The sequence below is a fragment of the Anomaloglossus baeobatrachus genome, chromosome 3 (genome assembly GCF_048569485.1).
Source record: "Anomaloglossus baeobatrachus isolate aAnoBae1 chromosome 3, aAnoBae1.hap1, whole genome shotgun sequence".
NCBI classification, from domain to species: Eukaryota; Metazoa; Chordata; class Amphibia; order Anura; family Aromobatidae; genus Anomaloglossus; species Anomaloglossus baeobatrachus.
Window position 1 is genome coordinate 96403250 of NC_134355.1, and position 20625 is coordinate 96423874.

General features: G+C 46.6%; 1 protein-coding gene across 8 annotated transcripts in view; it reads left to right on the top strand.

The window, feature by feature from the left end:
* CCDC88A (coiled-coil domain containing 88A) overlaps positions 1-20625 on the top strand; it is a 302568-nt gene that overhangs the window by 192297 nt on the left and 89646 nt on the right. For all 8 annotated transcript variants that reach the window (XM_075339320.1, XM_075339323.1, XM_075339325.1 and 5 more), the window contains exons 9-11: positions 10887-10968; positions 13650-13808; positions 20317-20463. In XM_075339320.1, coding sequence (XP_075195435.1) covers positions 10887-10968; positions 13650-13808; positions 20317-20463 — 388 coding nt within the window. The remainder of the gene's footprint in view (positions 1-10886; positions 10969-13649; positions 13809-20316; positions 20464-20625) is intronic.

The window sequence follows — 20625 nt, forward strand, 5'->3', positions numbered from 1 at the left end:
AAGTAGGTCTGAGGCCCTTTCTCTTATGCTTTGGTTTGCCTCCCTCCCTGCACATTTTGCACACAGCTGCACTTGGGAAATTAGCCTGAAGATTGCAGTTATTATGTTGATTGACACTTAATAGATAGCCTAAACATTTAATGCCAATGTGCTCTTCGTAATTTGGTGCAGGCCTTCATAGTCTGGAGATAAAAACCTGTAATTAGACATGTAAACGAATGCTGGATTTTTCCACCGCTTTCCAGTCTCACCCTTTCGGGTCTGTGAGTTCTGCGCTAACCCTGGGTTTTGCATTACTCCGGCTTTCTTCTTACGCGGTGAATGAGTTACATTCTTGTAATCAGCCCCCTACTGTTATTCTGAGAAGGGAATATTAAATCTAATGGCCTTGTTTGTTCTGTAGAAGTCAAAAATGTATTCATTTTTACCGCATGCTTCCTCAAGCTGACCTTGATGAGTACTGGATTTTGTTTTCTTTTCGGTTATTATTTATTTAGTGCTACATTTTAGTTGATTTCTTTTGTCTTCTATAGTCGGCTACACAGTGTTAATTCATCTGTCCAATGTAAAGCCCATTGCATCACCCAATCTGGGAATACAGCATCTTTAGTATGGCTCCTATTTGTTTAAAGAAGATCTGTCACAGGTCAAACGTGGCCAGTTTTTGCTTTTATATTATTGATGCTCCTCTTTATTCTGTTTATTGTTTTTTCTCTTTTTAATCTCTGCATATGATTCCAGAGATTATATTTTATGCTAAATTTTAATATTTTTTTTTACAAAGGGGCATAGCTTACAGGGTTCCCTAAGGGCGTGTCTTTACACTGCTTTGCATAAATACCCCGTGAGCCCTAATATTTGGATATGGATATTCAGTGCAAATAATAGAGACATTTGTTAAAATTTTTATATAATAAAAGTAGTATTGCTTCTCTCCTTGCTAATTGTTCATAGATGTCCATAAATGTTTCAGAACTTGGAGATGCCTTTTTCAAATGAATAAAATTTGAGTTACAAAAAAAAATAGATATGAGCCACATCTCCTTACAGACCATAAAATTAGCACTAAATAAAAAGGTCCATATCTTTGGAAATGTAAAGCGGATTAGAAAAAAACAAACAAAAACTTGAGGGGAATAAAATAAAAGCAAAAACGTGCCTCTTTTGACCTGGTGACATGTTCCCTTTGTCCTTACTTCCCTAAATACCCTGATTCTATTGTTTGTTTCTTCTTGTATGTATGACTGTAGTTAGGATACATTGTGTGTATGTATTGTATGTATGTGTGCTCATCCATGTGAGTCCACGTACTGTCATACATACTATGCAAATAGATACAGTGTAACAGTGTCATGTAATACCCAACCTTAACCCCTTCACGACCATGGACGGATATATCCGTCATGGAGCGTGTCCCGTTAAGCCCCGCCCCCTGCCGCGGGCAGGCGGCGGTCGGCACACATATCAGCTGTTTTCAACAGCTGACATGTGTACCTGCTAGCCGCGGGTGGAATCGCTTCCACCCGCGGCCATTAACCCCTTAAATCTTGCTGCCAAAGTCTGGCAGCAAGATCTAAATGCGCGCGGCCATGTTTTTTACTTACCGCCGCCCCCCACCGGAAGTCACGTGCGTGATCACGTGACTATCGGTGGTTGCCATCGTAGCACAGGGTCATATGATGACGCCTGCAGCTATGAAGTTTCACTTTAGTTTTCCCTCGGCCGCGAGCAGAGGGAAAAACAAAGTGACTGAATCTGCTGTTTACAGCTGTATAGCTGTGATCAGCAGATAGATAATAGCGATCGGATTGCTGATCGCTATAGCCCCCTAGGGGGACTAGTAAAAAAAAAAAAAAAGTAAAAAGAAAAGTTTTAAAAAATAAAAAAAAACAAAAAACCTAAAAGTTCAAATCACCCCCCTCTCCCCCCATTGAAAATTAAAGGGTTAAAAATAAATAAATATACATATATTTGGTATCGCCGCGTTCAGAAATGCCCGATCTATCAAAATATAAAATCAATTAATCTGATTGGAATTTTTTTGCCACTACGCCGTTTACCAAACGCCAAAATTACGTTTTTTGGTCGCCGCAAGTTTTACGCAAAATGCAATAACAGGCGATCAAAACGTAGCATCTGCGCAAAAATGGTACCATTAGAAACGACAGCTCAAGACGCAAAAAATAAGCCATCATTGAGCCATAGATCCCAAAATATAAGAACGCTACGTGTTTCAGAAAATGGCGCAAAACGTGCGCCACTTTTATTGGACAAACTTGTGATTTTTTTAACCCCTTAGATACAAGTAAACCTATACATGTTTGGTGTCTACAAACTCGTACCGACCTCAGGCATCATACCCACACATCAGTTTTACCATATAGTGAACACCGTGAATAAAACATCCCGAAAACTATTGTACCATCGCAGTTTTTTCCGCATTTGGAATTTTTTTGCTGTTTTCCAGTACACCGTATGGTGAAACGTATGGTTTCGTTTAAAAGTACAACTTGTCCCGCAAAAAACAAGCCCTCATATGGCAAGATTGACTGAAAAATAAAAAAGTTACGGGTCTCGGAAGAAGGGGAGCAAAAAACAAAAACGCAAAAACGGAAAGTGCCCCGGGGTTGAAAGGGTTAAAGATTGAAGGGGTTAAAGATAATACCTTACCGCAGACATAATTGTGCCCGGACATATCACACTGCTTACATGGCACACTGAGTTTATACGAGCTAACAGCCACCTTGCGATTTTTACTTGTGCCCCCTCAATAGAGCAAGCAAAATAGAAGTATAAAGCCCTGTGCTCAAGCTGCGTTTTTTATGGGGTTTTTTTTGGTGCAGTTTGTTGCCCAAGTCTACATCGCTATCCTTATGCAAGCAAAGTAAATGAGAATTCTGACGTGCTGTGCGCACATTGCTTCTTTTTTCATTTCAGTTTTGAGTGCAGAGAAAAGAAGCAGCATGTCAATTGTTTATGCATTTTGTATCCCTTTCAGCCATTGATTTCACACAAAAAAAAAATGTATAGCACAAAAACGCACCAAAAACTCATATGTTGTTTGGTGTGTTTTTTGCCACAAGGTGCGGATTTTGGTGCAGAAAATCTCTGCACCAAAAATTCAGTGTGTGCATATAGCCTTAGCGTAAAGAGAGCTTATTTCTGACAATATAGTAGAATGCTCAGCCATCACACAGTGCGGTAGCCATAAATATAACATGTACTTGTGCCAGATATTTTTTTTATTACTAGTACAACTGTATTTTTAAAATACAAACTGATCTACATTGTAAGAGTCATCCACATAATTCAATGCACCCGCTGTGATATATTCCATGTGGGATGAACGACAAGAAAACTAAAAGTGCAGATTTCTGAGCACATTTAATAATATAAATAAAATGGATATTAAAGGCCTTAATGACCTGTGATGTATATTTCCGTCATAGGCTGAATAGTGAGATGTATGAAGCATTCTGAGGAGCGGCGTCTTCTCCATATTGTTAGTGGTTTATGGCAGAATCTGGGGTAATTGCTGTGATGAATCGGGGCCGTAGTGATGATCTGAAATCCTTTTTTTGCCATTGTACAAGTGAAGAAGCCAATTAGAGGTGGTAATTGGATTACGCTGCTCTATCTATAGAGGTGTTTTGGATGTTTCAGCTTGTGACCAGAGCTTCTTATGGTCTGAACTATAAGAATAACCTGTTTTCTATTTATTAAATGCTCAAGAGCATGTCTAGATTATGGTATTTTGTATATACAGTATGTCCTATGTTCTTGGTGCACGTGTATAATGACGTTTATTAATATCCTTAGCTAACATATGATCATGTAACGGTAATGTTAAAAGGCACTTGTTTGGTACAATGTTATACCAAGAACTCCATAGTTCAAAATGCGTTAGTATTTCGGCTTTGCCTCACCACATGTCTGATTCCAGTTGAAAATTCACATACAAAGAGAAATATTGGCTTTTAAAAAAAATGTTCGCATACATAGTGGGATATATTTCAGACAGAAGTATAGTCAGCATGGTCATACCTGACACATACTACTATCTAACTGTATTTCAGATGCTGTACGGTGTCCATAACATATGCTGGCCATATTATAATGCCGATCACAATATAACTGAATCACATAAATCCAGCTTTTTACCAGACCCATTTCTTGAAATGATCTGTGCATAGGTTTTGTTTTAGTTACATAGTTACTTAGGTTGAAAAAAGACCTAGGCTCATCTAGTTCAACCTTCCTCCACCAATTATATATTTTGTCATTAGGTCACTTATAACCGTCATTGTTGTGTGTACTGAGGAAATCATCCAGCCCTTTTTTGAAAGCTGTTATAGTATCTGCCATTACTACCTCTTGTGGTAGGGCATTCCACAGTCTGACTGCTCTAACTGTAAAGAACCCTTTCCTATTTAGCTGCCGGAATCGCTTTTCTTCCACTCGCAGTGAGTGCCTCCTGGTCCTTAGTACTGTCTTTGGAAGAAATAAGTCATGTGCCAGTCCTTTATATTGACCACACATGTATTTATACATATAAATGAGATCTCCTCTGAGACGTCCTTTTTCTAAGCTAAACATATCTAACTTTTTCAACCTGTTATCATATGTGAGGCCTTCCATTCCTTGTAGTAGTCTAGTTGCCGCCTTTGAACTGACTCTAACTTTTGAATGTCCTTTTTAAAATGTGGAGCCCAAAACTGAATCCCATATTCCAGGCCTTACAAGTGATTTATAAAGGGGTAACAATATGTTGGGATCACGGGATCTAATCTCTCTCTTTTTATACACCCTAAAATCTTGTTTTGCTTTAGTAGCTGCTCCTTGACATTGAGTGCTGCTGTTCAGCTTATTTGTAATAAGAATACCAAAGTCCTTCTCCTGTTCTGTAGTCCCGAGCAGGGGCGTAACTACCGCGGTCGCAGCGGTCGCGATTGCGACCGGGCCCGGGAGGTTAGGGGCCTGCAGCCGCCCGGCAGATCAGCAGCCAGCTCCTTTCTGTGAGTGTTCTGCCGCAGACCACGCGGCGTGGCGGCCGCTATATGACCAACTCGCCGCCGCTGACAACGGGCCCCCTGCCTGGTGTCAGCGGTGGCGTCACCGCGCTCCCGTCACTCACCCACCGCGCTCCCGTCACTCACCCATCGCGCTCCCGTCACCGCGCTCCCGTCACCGCACACTGCAGTGCTTTGATATTGCATAGAGCGGCCGGCGCTGCTCTTTGCATCATCAGTCTTCCCCCATGCCTGCGGTGACGTCACTCCTGTCTGACTGCTGTGTGTGGTGAGAGCACAGAGCGCAGGAGGACGCCGACCAGAGCCACGGAGGAACGAGGACAGTGAGGACAGGCAAGTAGAGGTGAGGACAGAACTGCAGTGGAAGGAGAAGAGAGGTGAGTACTTGTTGTTTTTTTTTATTATAAATCAGTAAGTACACGGGGAGGCTGGCTGCAGGGCACATGGAGTCCTTGTGGGGGGGGCCTGGCTGCAGGACACATAGAGGCCCTGGAGGGGCCTGGCTGCAGGACACATGGAGTCCTTGAGGGGGCCCTTGCTGCAGGACACATGGAGGCCCTGGGGAGGCTGGCTGCAGAACACATAAAGTCCTTGGGGGGCCCTGTCTGCAGGACACATGGAGTCCTTGGGTTCGGGGCCTGGCTGCAGGACACATGGAGTCCTTGGGGGGGCTCTGGCTGCAGGACACATGGAGCCAGGCCCCCCCCAGAGCATGGGAAAGCTGGGTGCCGAGGACAAGATGGATATCAGAACATGGGAAAGCTGTGTTCTGATAGAGGGATTTCAGATCATGGGAAACCTGGGAGGGTAAGAGCCAAGTGTCAGCATCATTATCCTGTACCTCGAGTGTCAGTGTCATTATCCCGTACCCTAAGTGTCGGTGTTCGTGGAGGGAGGGCCCCGGTCCAAATTTTGCACCAGGGCCCATCAAACTCTAGTTACGCCACTGGTCCCAAGTTTACTTCCATTTAATGTATACGCAGCTATAGGATTACTCCGTCCTAGGTGCATTACTTTTACATTTATCAACATTAAATCTCAAGTATCTGCCCATTCTGACATCTTATCCAGATCTTTTTGTAATATTGTACTATCAAGGTCAGTTTTTAATATCCTACATAGTTTGGTGTCATCCGCAAAGACTGACATTTTACTATCAATCCCATCCACAAGGTCATTAATAAAGAGATTAAAAAGAATTGGTCCTAGAACAGATCCCTGCAGCACCCCACTGCTGACTATAGCCCATTTAGAGAATGGGTCTCATGTACTTGGCAAAAATATGCGTGGAGGCCACATTGCCACCTAATAGAGGGCCGCACATTCTCTGTATTCTGTCATACATTGTGTGCAATGTGTACAAAGCTATTATACCCTTGAAGATATGTTTTATGTGAGAATACCTCCATATATTTGCCAGCTGATGGAGTAAGTGAAAATATGTATTTAGTTCATATATGATTGCAGGCATATAGAGGTACAATAAATGTCCATGCACTAGAATGGGGGACTTATGAGCGTATAAGAGCTCCCTGCATCTGACAGATGCCGCTTCCTCTGTCATTGGGCTTCACGACCGCCCCTAGCCCCCTTATATACCAGGATTGCAGCAGAGGTCTATCTAGATTCCTATCATATCTACCAGTTGTTGGCCCTGCTGGAGTTAATAAGTTAGCAGTGAAGTATTGTAAATAGTTATGGGTGGACCCAGACTGTAAAAGTCTGGATCCCCGTTGGTTCAAAAGTACCTGAGCACCGACCCTGGGTCTGGAGATCTAAGGGAACTCCAGGTAACGATCCAGGTCTGTCAAAATGGGGAAAGCAGACACGTTAAACTTACCGAGTCTCCAGCGTGGCTGTAACTGCTACTGGGCCGCTCACGCTAGTTCCGGGGCCACCCCTTAACCTGATGCATATGTGTGTCGCCCAGGGAAGGGGGTACTCGGTCCCGGGCGGTTGCAAACGGGAATGTCATTGTAGTGTCCGTTGCCCGGCCCCATGCCCTGGGGACACTGAACAAAAGGGGAGTATTTACAGGGGATAATAGAGTTAATGTTCCTGATGCCATCTGCGAGTTGCGGTTAAGAATGGAGAACCGCCGCTGCTCAACGTGGGTACTCCCAGGGATGGTGGTAGTGGCAGCTATGGTGGTAGGCCCTCCGCAGGTAGGGCTGTGCCTGGGAGATGTATGGTGTATAATGATGGAGACCACACCAAGTTAACTTTAACAGTCTCTACTCACATGGACCCATGGCCTGCTGGTTCCGGTCCCAGGAGTATCAGTGCCAATTAGTGACCCAGGTTGCTCTGTCCCCGACACAATCTGTAGATTGAGTCCCCATAGCGTGGAGCGTTTGGGAACCTCGACTGCCCCTTTTGGGGTACAGTCTCCTTCTCCGTACAGCGGGCAGTGCGAACCCTGCGGGGAGGTAAGTGTCCGAATCCCAATCCTAGTTTACTGCTGATGCCCCCGGATTATTTGGTTCAATGAAGTTCGTGAAGGTGTCCTCACCATGCAGGTATTTATCAAATCGTTTGAAACTTGACATTTGACCTAGGGCCCTGTGTCCCATTCGTGCTCTGGTCCCAGCGATATCTCGGTACCCGTCCCGGTGACCTCTCTCCTGTGCCCCGGGGTCACCGTTACACAGACCCAGCTCAGGCATGTCCGCTTACCTCTCCTGTGTGCTCCCCTCTTCTCTCCTCACTCCAGACGTTCCCATGCCGACTATCCCCTTACATGGTTAACCCTTTATGCCCAGTGTGGAGAGGAGAACTAGGCTTTTAGATGTGTGTTGGTGGAATCGGCATTGGTACTCCAAGTCCCAGGGGGTAGGTCCTGTATCCCCAAGAGCATGCAGTTCCTTGTAGTGCCCTGAGGCTCTCAGGGGCGCTACATATGCATTGCTTCCCTCACCCACCGGCAGTCCCTGCGTCTCTGATTGGTTTCAGTCAGACGTGCCCGTACCCTCTGTGACAGCGTGCCTGACTACTTTCAATTAGCAACGCTGTCTGCGTGTCTATATTGGTGAAAAAATAAATAGAAAAACCTGGTGTAGGGTCCCCTCATGTTATGATACCTAGCACAGATCAAGCATACGGCTACAGGCTGCAGCCCCCAGCCATGCACTTATCTTGGACATGTATCAAAATAAGAGGAACCGCATTCAGCTTTTTTTTTTTTTATAAAGGTAAAAAAATTAAATAATTTAACAAAACAGTGTGCGGTCCCCGCCAATTTTGATACCCAGCAATGATAAAGCCGACAGCTGGGAGCTGCAGCCTGTATAAGCACTTGGCTGGGTACTGCAGCTTGTTGCCGTATGCTTTATCTGTGCTGGTATCATAATATGGGGGGACCCTATGATGTTTATTTTTATACCAATATAGGGACACACACAGCGCCTCTGATTGAATTCAGTCAGACACGCTACCACTCAGGGTGGGGTTGTGTCTTACTGCAACCAATCGGAGATGTGAGGTCTGCTAGTGGGCAGGGAAAGCAGTGCATATGCATTAAGGCTAATGAACAGCCATGGAAGTAGTGTTACAGTCGCTGGTAGGTATAACGTGCCTGCTCCAATCCCCCTATCCCTTCTACCACCATTTTAGAGTGCCGTGTTCTGGTCCCCCTTGACTTATATGAGGACTGGCATTTGGCCAGATATCCAGGATCAATTCTGGGGTGGAATCAGGTGGCGTTTTTTTTTTTTTTTTTTTTAAAAACCTGGTAGGACTTGCTGATTCTGGGTATCTGTGAGTCCACCCGTCAATAATTGTAAATTCAGATTAAAGGAGAAAATGATTGTAATCAGACTGGAGATGGATGTGCTAAATATTCATATGAATTTCTGAATGAAAAACAGGTCAAAACAGCAGAAAAACCCAATACTGTCATCTGTATGAAGTTCCGTAAACTAGAAAAATTGCCGGCACTTCCTAATATCATAGTCTGAACTGGTGCATACTGAACATGACGTTCAATATCTAAAATAGCAGTTGCACTCAAGTAAAGGGAAGTTTTTTTCCTTCCCTTTTACTTGAGTGCAACTGCTATTTTAGATATTGTACGTCATGTTCAGTATGCACCAGTTCAGATTACGAGATTAGGAAGTGCCGGCAATTTTTTGAGTTTATAATCTGGGGTCATGTCCTTTGTCTGCGCACTCCTCCCAGTTATTTCAGGTGTTTAATTTTCCTTTTGCAGGTTCTAGTCTAGCCCATATAAAAGTTCAGTTTGGACAAGAGGCGCATAGCAATTAGAGTAGGACCCAGATGAGAGTTACACCTTGACGTGGTATTTGGGCACAAGTAAATTTGGCCACCTTTATTTGCTAAGTAACTCATATTTTAAAAAACAAAACAAAAAACATATTCATGTTTTCTTGGCAGTAATGCGTATTCATATTCCAATGTTCACCATCTACATACTTTTTTTTTTTCTTCCCTTTACTTGAGTGCAACTGCTATTTTAGGTATCTGCATGAAGTAGACCCAGTGTTTAGGTGGAGCCGAGCTTGGCATTGGTCTATGAAGCTGGATAGTACAGACATGATTTATTCCCTTTCTGTTAAGTGATAGACTTGCAATTAACACCTACGTGAAAATTATTTTCCAGTGATTTATTACTACTTATAAAATGTGCTTGGTTAGTGTCCCGGGAGGCCTGTGATTGTCTGCCACGGCTTTTAGAAGGCATCGATTGCCAGCACAATACAAAGAATATGTCCGGCTAGAACATTCATTGTATGTTTCCTCTTGTCTCATTTCCTTCTGATGCAGTCATCGACCATTATTAAAATTGTTATAAAATGGCAGAAACCAGATCAATATTCTTTTTTTTTTGCAGTAGAATACACAATCCACCATTTTGTATATACAAAATATAAATATAAGTTAAAGTGAAGTTGGTTAGATGTTCTGTATAGTATTAGTCATATATAATTATTTTTTTTTTTAAATATAAAACATAAGAATTAATGACGGGCGAATAGTAACTATGTGTGTTAGGCTATTTTGTAAACAATCCCAAAGTACTATTCCTGTACTCGTCATGACTAACGAACCTAATGGAAGTCATTAGGAAACCCAAGCATTTTCTTGTGGGGATGAATTGGTAAGCATTATCCAAACACGGAATAGTTACTATTCGCCCATCTGTAATAAGAATACAGTGACAATGTGTATTTTGGAATATTTGACCCAAAACAATATCATTTTAATCCAAGAATCATTCAACTTTAAAGGGAACTTGATGGGAAATTCATCCTGCCCGAAATGGGGTTAGCATGAATTGGAGAAGAAATGCGCTATTACAGCCATGTATGTTTTAGTCCGCAATTAGTTTACGAGAAAACATATTTTGAAACCATATCCGAGGATTTTGCATCTTAGATGTCTACTTTGAGGCAGGTTCCTGGAGGCATCTTGCTCCCACGCTCCCCTAAACTGACCGGTCTCTCTTTATATCTATGTATAGGAAAATAGCTGTCAATCTAGGGGAGTGGGGCGGGGAGGAACCACTAGGAACCTGCCGTGGACTAGATATCCTAAGTGTATAGTCCTTGGAGATATTTTCAGAGTATGTGTTCTCTGAAACACGCGCCTGTAATAGCGCAGTTGGTCTCCGATTCATGCTGCCCATGTCATCCCAGGCTCATATTTTCTGACCGATTTTTCAAAGTATGTTTACTCTGACTAATCGCGGCAGGGCTCTGATTCCTCCTTCCTGTGGTTCGGGCAGCATGACTCTCTCATCACATTCCCTTGATGGTCGTACAGCCTTGGAACAGTGAGCACTATTTTTAGTAAATGTGATAAATGTAAATCTGTTTGTTTTATTTAATTTCTTTAAAGGGAAGAAAAGACCGAACAATTCCTGGATAGTAAGCAAGAGGTCGCACAAGTGGAAGCCGAGCTCAAACGACTGCAGCAAGAGGTCAGAGATGGGATATATTTGTAACTGTATTTATTAATATAATGGGGGGCAGATTTATCCAAAGTGTCCAACCCATGTGCCCCTCATGCTGGATGCTGGGAGTAGAGGGCAGGGTCATGCCAAGAAGCCATTCTGCCTTGACCAGTGTTTACATGTAAGGATAGGAGGAAAGTGATATTAGAAGAGTTGTCTCACAAGAGTTCTGACTGGCATCCAACTAGCAGTGAATGATGAAATGGCCGCTCAGGTTCAAATACGACTGAGTATCTGTTGCTCAACTTTATTTGGAACTCCCATAGCAATGAATGGAGAGAGTTAGCACATTCGCGGACACCTTTCCTATGTCTGATGGTTGAAAGCCAGTTGGAACAGGGAATCAGGGGACCGGTCCAAGACGTGGAATCTATCAAAAATGCAATCATAGCTTGTCACGCTAGGTATGAGGAAGTACTAAGTGAACAGTGAAAGGAAAGGGAAGTGTTAGATGACCCCTGACCAAACCTACTGCTGGTCCTTGGAGTCCCTCACCACCCTAGATAGCTTGGTTCCGCAACTATGCGCCGAGCTAGATACCTGACCCTAGGTACCCTAGTGTTGGGCCCTAAATATGAAACTGGTGAGATGAGCTCTTTGTTAACTCCACTAAACACTAGAGAAGACACAAGGAGGACACACAGGGAAAATGCATGAACTACGTATCTACAGATGACTTGGGTAGAGGTTCAGCAAAGTTTTCAGCAATGATACCATAGAGGAGTACAAACCACCTGCCTGAAATTAAGGCTTGGGTGATCTGAATAATATTACCAGCACCAGTCCAAGGAAGGAAGTGGTATTTAAGCACCAAGATATTGGTGATGATCAGCAGCTGGGAGGAAGGTGAGCTCCTGCTGGATCCAAAGGGGGAGAGCTGAATCCAGCAGAATATCTACCTATACCAGTTGACGCTATCATTTCTTATATCAAAGAGCAGTGATTTAGTAGGTTAGGCTGCACAATGATTGCCTGCAGTTACAAAAAGCTCCACTCTCACACTGCCTGTCTACACAATGCATGAGTACAGTGTGCATAATCTCCAGTGTATCCTTTGAGATACAGTTCCAGGAAGTCTCCCCTGCCTCCTGCTTGTGAAAGCTGACAGGAAGAAAGGTATCACACGAAAGAGGTAGGAGACACAGACTGAAGCTGTGTCGCATGGAAATTCTGTAGCATGAGACTGCATCACATAAAATATATTGAGTCTCAGCACTTTGAGTCAGGGGACAGCAGTTTGAAATCACTGATCTGTCACTGGTGCCATTAGATAGGTGTCTGAATAGAGCGAGTGTAATGCCGTTACCCTGTCCCTGTGCAAAGCCAAATGCATTCCTGGAAATGAATCTGCAATAGTGGAACCATATCAAAGTTAAAGAAGAAATCATGGCAGAGTAATCAGAAACAAAGACTGAAATAGACAAAACATACACAGGAGACTCTATATTATGTTGTAATAATAACCTATGCTGCACTATGATGGGGAAAAAAAAAACTGCTGGTGTTCTTCTTAAATGAAAGTGAGGTTACCACTAACATGGCCTGCAATATTTCACATAACTGTTAACCAACATTGAGACCCCACTTTATGATTTCCATGTCCTGTAGGACATATGGAGTGGCCTGTTTTAATGAGATAGCCTATTCATACTTAAAAAATGAAAACCCTTAAAGAGGACCAACCACCAGGATTTTCCTATATAAACTAAAGCCAGTGTTATACTGGCGCTATCATGCTGATTCTAAACATACCTTTAGTTGTGAGATCAGATGTATAGTTTCTGAAATATAGGCAAGTAAAGTTTGTGAAATGCACTGTTATTTGATTGATCGCAGCTACAGAATATCTAATAGGTGGGTTGGGTTTTACTAGTTATTCCCGCTCCTGTCTGCCTGCCTGTCCTTCCTTCCTCCCTCTGTCTCTGTTATTACAGGGGGAGGAAGGAGGGTGGAAGGACAGGCAGCAGACAGGGGCAGGAATAACTACCAAAACCCGACCCACCTATTAGATATTCTGTAGCTGCAATCAATCAAATAACCGTGCATTTCACAAACTTTACTTGCCTATATTTCAGAAACTATACATCTGATCTCATAACTAAAGGTATGTTTAGAATCAGCATGATAGCGCCAGTACAAAACTGGCTTTAGTTTATATATGGAAATCCTGGTGGTTGGTCCTCTTTAAGGGTTTTCCTTTTTTAAGTATGAAGAGGCTATCTCATTTAAACAGGCCACTCCATATGTTCTATAGGATATGGAAATCATAAAGTGGGGTCTCCATTTCCCTTCATTTTTTTTTTCTACTATGGACGTAATTTCTTGCTTTAATTTTATGTTTTATGACTCAAACTAAAAGCCACATATATGATAAAATATAGCTATTTAGACCTTCACAAAGGCGTGGAGTAATCCCCATTAACCTGATAATCAACCTTTTCTGCACAAGTGTGAACAATGAGATAGTTTCCTGGCAGTTTTATAAGCTTGTGGTGTAGAGGATCAGATGGTGATAGTACATTTTTATTTTTTTTTGGCGTTCAGTGGATTGATTGTACATACGACTCCATTATAATGATGCAAATATCACTCCTTTGACTGATCAGTCATGAGATGTATCTTGATATTTTCTGTATCGCCTTCTGCAGAACATGAAACTTCTGACTGATGCTAGATCTGCTCGACTGTACAGAGATGAGCTGGATGCACTCAGGGAAAAAGCAATCCGAGTTGACAAGCTTGAAAGTGAAGTGAGCCGATACAAAGAGCGGTTACATGACATTGAGTTTTACAAGGCCAGGGTAGAGGTGAGTGTAATAAATTCAATCAATTCCTGGATCCATTTTCTTAATGGGATTAGTAAACCTCACAATGAAATATTTACACATTGTAAAGAAAGGAAAATGAGTTCTAGAGATTCCTAGATCTAGAAGAAAAAAACAAAAAATTTAATCTAGAATTATAAACCTATGCTGCAAAATTGAAGAATACCATATTTCTACAGAAAAAAATAGCAGAGATGTTTAGACTACTGGTCACCATTGCAGGATTACAAAGAAATCCACTGCTTCACTTCTAAGATATTTCCTAGAAATACCTTATCCTAAAACTGTTAAGCCTGCTTTACATGTTCCAATTAATTGTGTGATCGCATTTGCAATCGCACCCGCCCTCATCGTTTGTACGGCACGGGCAATTTGTTGTCCGTGTCACACAATGTTGTAACCCCCAGTCACACGTACTTACCTTCCAAACGACCTCACTGTGGGCGGCGAACATCCACTTCCTGAAGGAGAAGGACGTTCGGCGTCACAGCGACGTCACACAGCGGCCGGCCAATAGAAGCGGAGGGGCGGAGATAAGCGGGACGTAACATCCCGCCCACCTCCTTTCTTCGCATTGCCGGTAAGCTGCAGTTCATCGTTCCCGGGGTGTCACACGGAGCGATGTGTGCTGCCTCGGGAACGATGAACAACTGGCGCAGAGAAAGACGTGCGATATTTAGAAAATAAGCGAACGTGTCAACGAGCAACGATAAGGTGAGTATTTTTGCTCGATCACAGACGCTCGTAGCTGTCACACGCTACGATATGTCAAACGGCGCCGGATGTTTATCACTTACGACGTGACCCCGACGACCAGGGCTGTATTTTGCCTTCGTGCTGCCCTAGGCACTTTAAGTGGTCGCGCCCCTTATCGACAACGTAAAACTGAGTTTTCGCACACGACATCTGTTTAAGGCAGATCTACTCTGTAAAACACTTTAAGGCTATGTGCGCACGTTGCGTACAGTTCACTGCAGAAATTTCTGCAGCGATCTGAAGAGCACATGTGCGCTTCTAATCGCTGCAGAAAATGTCCGTAGTGAGCACCGATTCCATGCGCTCTGCCTGCAGCTCCTCCCATAGACAGAGCAGGAGCTGCCGGCAAAGCACAGGAAAGAAGTGACATGTCACTTCTTTTTACGCAGCGCTTCGGCAGAAGCCGAAGCGCTGCGCTCTAAAGCGCCATGTGCGCACGGCCCCTGCACAATCTCCATAGACTGTGCAGGGGACGCAGGACGCATGCAGTTACGCTGCGCTACAAAGCGCAGCGTAACTGCATGTATTTACGCAACGTGCGCACATAGCCTAAAAAGTATCAATGAGAAACGAAGGGCACTAACCCCCCCCCCCCAATGGGGATCACCACGGGCACATCAAAACATAGCATGGGTATAAAATATTTCCACCACACCGTCCCCACTTATATACTGTGACTGTCACACTGCCCCTAATAAACTAAACATTGCCCTCCCTTATAAATTATACCCACCACACCTTCCTCAATTATAAAATATGATCTGCACATTGTCCTCACATCATGCTGCCCCCTCCTCACAATGTCCCATGCATGCTGCCCCCTCCTCACAATGTCCCATGCATGCTGCCCCCTCCTCACAATGTCCCATGCATGCTGCCCCTCCTCACAGTGCCCCATGCATGCTGCCCCCTCCTCACAATGTCCCATGCATGCTGCCCCCTCCTCACAGTGTCCCATGCATGCTGCCCCCTCCTCACAGTGTCCCATGCATGCTGCCCCCTCCTCACAATGTCCCATGCATGCTACCCCCTCCTCACAGTGTCCCATGCATGCTGCCCCCTCCTCACAGTGTCCCGTGCATGCTGCCCCCTCCTCACAGTGTCCCGTGCATGCTGCCCCTCTCCATGAGCTCCTAATGCTGCCTTCCTCTTTTCCATAATGACACCTCCATGCTGCCCCATTCATCATACTAAGACCACCACACTAGCGCTTATGCTGAGACCCACACACACACACACACACTACCCCACTCTTGATATTGACTCCCCCTACATTGTTCCACTCCATACTGAGCCAACACATGCTGCCCCTTCTCCATAATGAGCTCCCAATGCTGCCCCCCTCTTATTCTGAGTCCTTACACTCCCCCGCCATCGATATTGTCATTGCTCTATCCCTCAACCCTTGTCCTCTGTCTCTAGCATTGGCCCCTCTCTCCCATTCCCCCAGCAGCAGCCTCTCTCCCCCCAGCCTCCTTCAGCATCAGCCTCCTCCAGCATCAGCCTCTCTCCTCCCAGCCTCCCCCAGCATGAGCCTCCTCCAGCATCAGCCTCTCTCCTCCCAGCCTCCCCCAGCATGAGCCTCCTCCAGCATCAGCCTCTCTCCTCCCAGCCTCCCCCAGCATGAGCCTCCTCCAGCATCAGCCTCTCTTCTCCCAGCCTCCCCCAGCATCAGCCTCCCTGCTCCCAGCATCAGCCTCCCTCCTCCCAGCCCCCCTCCTCCAAGCCTCCCCCAGCATCAGCCTCCCAGCCTCCCTGAGCATCAGCCTCCCTCCTCCAAGCCTCCCCTCCCAGCCTCCCACAGCATCAGCCTCCCTCCTCCCAGCCTCCCCCAGCATCAGCCTCCCTCCTCCCAGCCTCCCCCAGCATCAGCCTCCCTCCTCCCAGCCTCCCCCAGCATCAGCCTCCCTCCTCCCAGCCTCCCCCAGCATCAGCCTCCCTCCTCCCAGCCTCCCCCAGCATCAGCCTCCCTCCTCCCAGCCTCCCCCAGCATCAGCCTCCCTTCTCCCAGCCTCCCCCAGCATCAGCCTCCCTTCTCCCAGCCTCCCTCAGCATCAGCCTCCCTCAGCATCAGCCTCCCTCCTCATCAGCCTCCCTCCTCATCAGCCTCCCTCCTCATCAGCCTCCCTCCTCCCCCTCCCAGCCTCCCCAAGCATCAGCCTCCCTCCTCCCAGCCTCCCTCAGCATCAGCCTCCCTTCTCCCAGCCTCCCCCAGCATCAGCCTCCCTTCTCCCAGCCTCCCCCAGAATCAGCCTCCCTCAGCATCAGCCTCCAGCATCAGCCTCCCTCCTCATCAGCCTCCCTCCTCATCAGCCTCCCTCCTCCAAGCCTCCCCCTCCCCCTCCTAGCCTCCCCAAGCATCAGCCTCCCTCCTCCCAGCCTCCCTCAGCATCAGCCTCCCTCCTCCAAGCCTCCCCCAGCATCAGCCTCCCTCCTCCCAGCCTCCCCCAGCATCAGCCTTCCGCCTCCCAGCCTCCCCCAGCATCAGCCTCCCTCCTCCCTCAGCATCAGGCTCCCTCCTCCAAGCCTCCCCCTCCCAGCCTCCCCCAGCATCAGCCTCCCTCCTCCCAGCCTCCCCCAGCATCAGCCTCCCTCTTCCCAGCCTCCCCCAGCATCAGCCTCCCTTCTCCCAGCCTCCCCCAGCATCAGCCTCCCTCTTCCCAGCCTCCCCCAGCATCAGCCTCCCTTCTCCCAGCCTCCCCCAGCATCAGCCTCCCTTCTCCCAGCCTCCCCCAGCATCAGCCTCCCTCAGCATCAGCCTCCCTCAGCATCAGCCTCCCTCCTCATCAGCCTCCCTCCTCCAAGCCTCCCCCTCCCCCTCCCAGCCTCCCCAAGCATCAGCCTCCCTCCTCCCAGCCTCCCTCAGCATCAGCCTCCCTCCTCCCAGCCTCCCCCAGCATCAGCCTCCCTTCTCCCAGCCTCCCCCAGCATCAGCCTCCCTTCTCCCAGCCTCCCCCAGCATCAGCCTCCCTCAGCATCAGCCTCCCTCCTCATCAGCCTCCCTCCTCATCAGCCTCCCTCCTCCAAGCCTCCCCCTCCCCCTCCCAGCCTCCCCAAGCATCAGCCTCCCTCCTCCCAGCCTCCCTCAGCATCAGCCTCCCTCCTCCAAGCCTCCCCCAGCATCAGCCTCCCTCCTCCCAGCCTCCCCCAGCATCAGCCTCCCTCCTCCCAGCCTCCCCCAGCATCAGCCTTCCTCCTCCCAGCCTCCCCCAGCATCAGCCTCCCTCCTCCCCCAGCCTCAGCCTCCCTCCTCCCCCAGCCTCAGCCTCCCTCCTCCCTCAGCCTCCCTCCTCCAAGTCTCCCTCAGCATCAGCTTCCCTCCTCCAAGCCTCCCCCTCCCAGCCTCCCCCAGCATCAGCCTCCCTCAGCATCAGCCTCCCTCAGCATCAGCCTCCCCCTCCCAGCCTCCCCCAGAATCAGCCTCTCTTCTCCCAGCCTCCCCCCCAGCTTCAGCCTCTCTCTCCCCCCAGCCTCAGCCTCTCTCTCCCCCCAGCCTTAGCCTCTCTCTCCCCCCAGCCTCCCCCCCAGCCTCAGCCTCTCTCCCCCCAGCCTCAGCCTCTCTCTTCCCAGCCTCCCCCAGTCTCAGTCTCTCTCTCTTCCCAGCCTCAGCCTCTCTCTCTTCCCAGCCTCCCCCCAGCCTCAGCCTCTCTCTTCCCAGCCTCCCCCCAGTCTCAGTCTCTCTCTCTTCCCAGCCTCAGCCTCTCTCTCTTCCCAGCCTCCCCTCAGCCTCTCTCTTCCCAGCCTCTCTCTTCCCAGCCTCAGCCTCTCTCTCTCTTCCCAGCCTCCCTCTCTTCCCAGCCTCCCCCCAGCCTCTCTCTCTTCCCAGCCTCCCCCAGCCTCAGCCTCTCTCCCCCCAGCCTCCCCTTGCATGATTACAGTGGACAAAAAGAGGCATCGCAATTTGCAACGATCATCAACTAACCTGTAAGGAGCCCATACATTCTAGGCTCTGCCTCTGCCTTACCTGCTCCGGTGCTCGCCGCCCTGCTCTGGCTGGCTCCTCTTCTGGCTGGCTCCAGCTACAGACGCGTCCTCCTCCGCGGCGTGTGTCATCTGCAGGATTGGACGCTGCAGCATGGGGCAGTGAGTGAGCTGACTGTCGCGCCCGCGCGCCTCTGACCCCGGAAGTGCAGGCCATGGAACTTCCGGGGTTAGTCAGCTCACTATGCCTGCCGCACCCCCCCCCCGGAACACAGCCGAGTGTAACAGAGGGAGGGACGGGGGGAGGGGATGTAAAAAAAAAAAAAATTATATATTTTTTTTTTTTTTTTTTTGCTGCCAGAAAGTGCCGCCCCCCGCAACGTGCCGCCCTAGGCACGGGACCACGGGTGCCTAGTGGCAAATACGGCCCTGCCGACGACATATCGTTTGATATATCGTAGTCTGTGAAGCCCGCTTTACCAAAACTAGTGTACAAATACTAGCTTAAGCTCACTAAATCCTGATTCTATTTTATTCATGGTCAGGAACTACTTAATTGGGTTGTCTGGGCTATATCCTCAAGTCTGCAGTCTCTCTTGTGAATGTTCACAACACGCACACTGTGAGGATTCACCGGTGTCAGAGCCGGGAACGGCGGTCACGTGGCCATGACTATACGATATACACATTCCTGTCCAATTTCCAAATAGGCTATGTGTGCACCTAACCGTTTTTTGTGGCATCAAAAACACTGTGTTTCTGGCCGCTAAAAACACACTAAAACACAATCGCGGCAAAAACGCAGCGGTAACCAAAACCGCGTTTTGTGTCGTTTTTCCAATACATTTGATGGGTGGAAAAACACTGAAAAGAATTGAAATATCCATTTTTTTTTTCACTTCAAAAACGCAGCTTTAAAAAGAAGCTGTGTGCGGACAGCAAAAATGAGTCATAGACTTTGCTTGGAAAGCAAAGTCAACCAAAGGCAACGCAAAACCACACAAAAACGCCTAGTGCGCACATACCCATAGACCATTTCTGGCCTTGCACAATACATTTGCATTGAGCTCTTTGGAAACAGTCTAGTCACTTTCTGGCTGTGTGTATGCATATCTTATACTTTCAGTCATGTGATTGCCGTTCCCAGCACTGACATTGTAAAATCTTCACAGTGTGCAGTGTGTGCATTGTGAGGATTCACAAGAGTGACTGCAGACCTGTGGCGTTAGACTGGACAATCCCTTTTATTGACTAGACGAATATACTGTATATGGGGATTATTAGTTAGAATTTATTATTTACTTTTATTTTATTACAAAATAACCCATTTTTAATAAAATGCCCGCCCAGTGATCTACTAATTGCTGCAGGTCAGACTCACAAATAGGTGAACAACTCTGATTACTAGGGTAACCACATGTAGCCAACTATTTTCCTCCTGATTACAAAATTTGTGTTTCCTGAAAAGTGGCTATGCACCTTAGAAATGCTTATTTGACCAACATCATCCTCCTTTCTTTTAACATCTGCAGTGGAGAAGGGAGTTGAGACACCCCCATACACCCAGATTACATGGGTGGCTATTCATTTGAAAGGCTGCCACATAATAATTCACTATTTAACTGTCACAAATCCTTCTGCCACCAAACGCTGACTGCTAAGGGTTCCAGAAATCAGACCTAATGTGATAGGTAGGTCTCTGTAGTGGCTTCATTACTAAAAGGGGTAGACCTCAATAGAAAACCCTTCCTGAGATTTTTGTATTATTGCCATTGTGTCGTTTGAGGAAATATAACATATGGGAACATTTTAGGAGCTTAAAGAAGATAATCAAGTACTTCTGGAAACAAAGAACATGTTGGAGGACCAGTTAGAAGGAGCTCGCGGACGGTCAGATAAACTACATGAGCTGGAGAAAGAGAATATACAGTTGAAAGCTAGATTCCATGATATGGAGATGGTAAGATGCCAGCTTATTACTAATAAATCTAGTTGTAGCTTTTGGATGGAGTTTTTATAACCATGTTTTGATTTAAAAATCATATTTTAAGGGGAATCTGTCACCAGATTATTGTTACCTCAACTGAGCGCAATCCAATGTAGGAGAAGAGAACCTGATTCC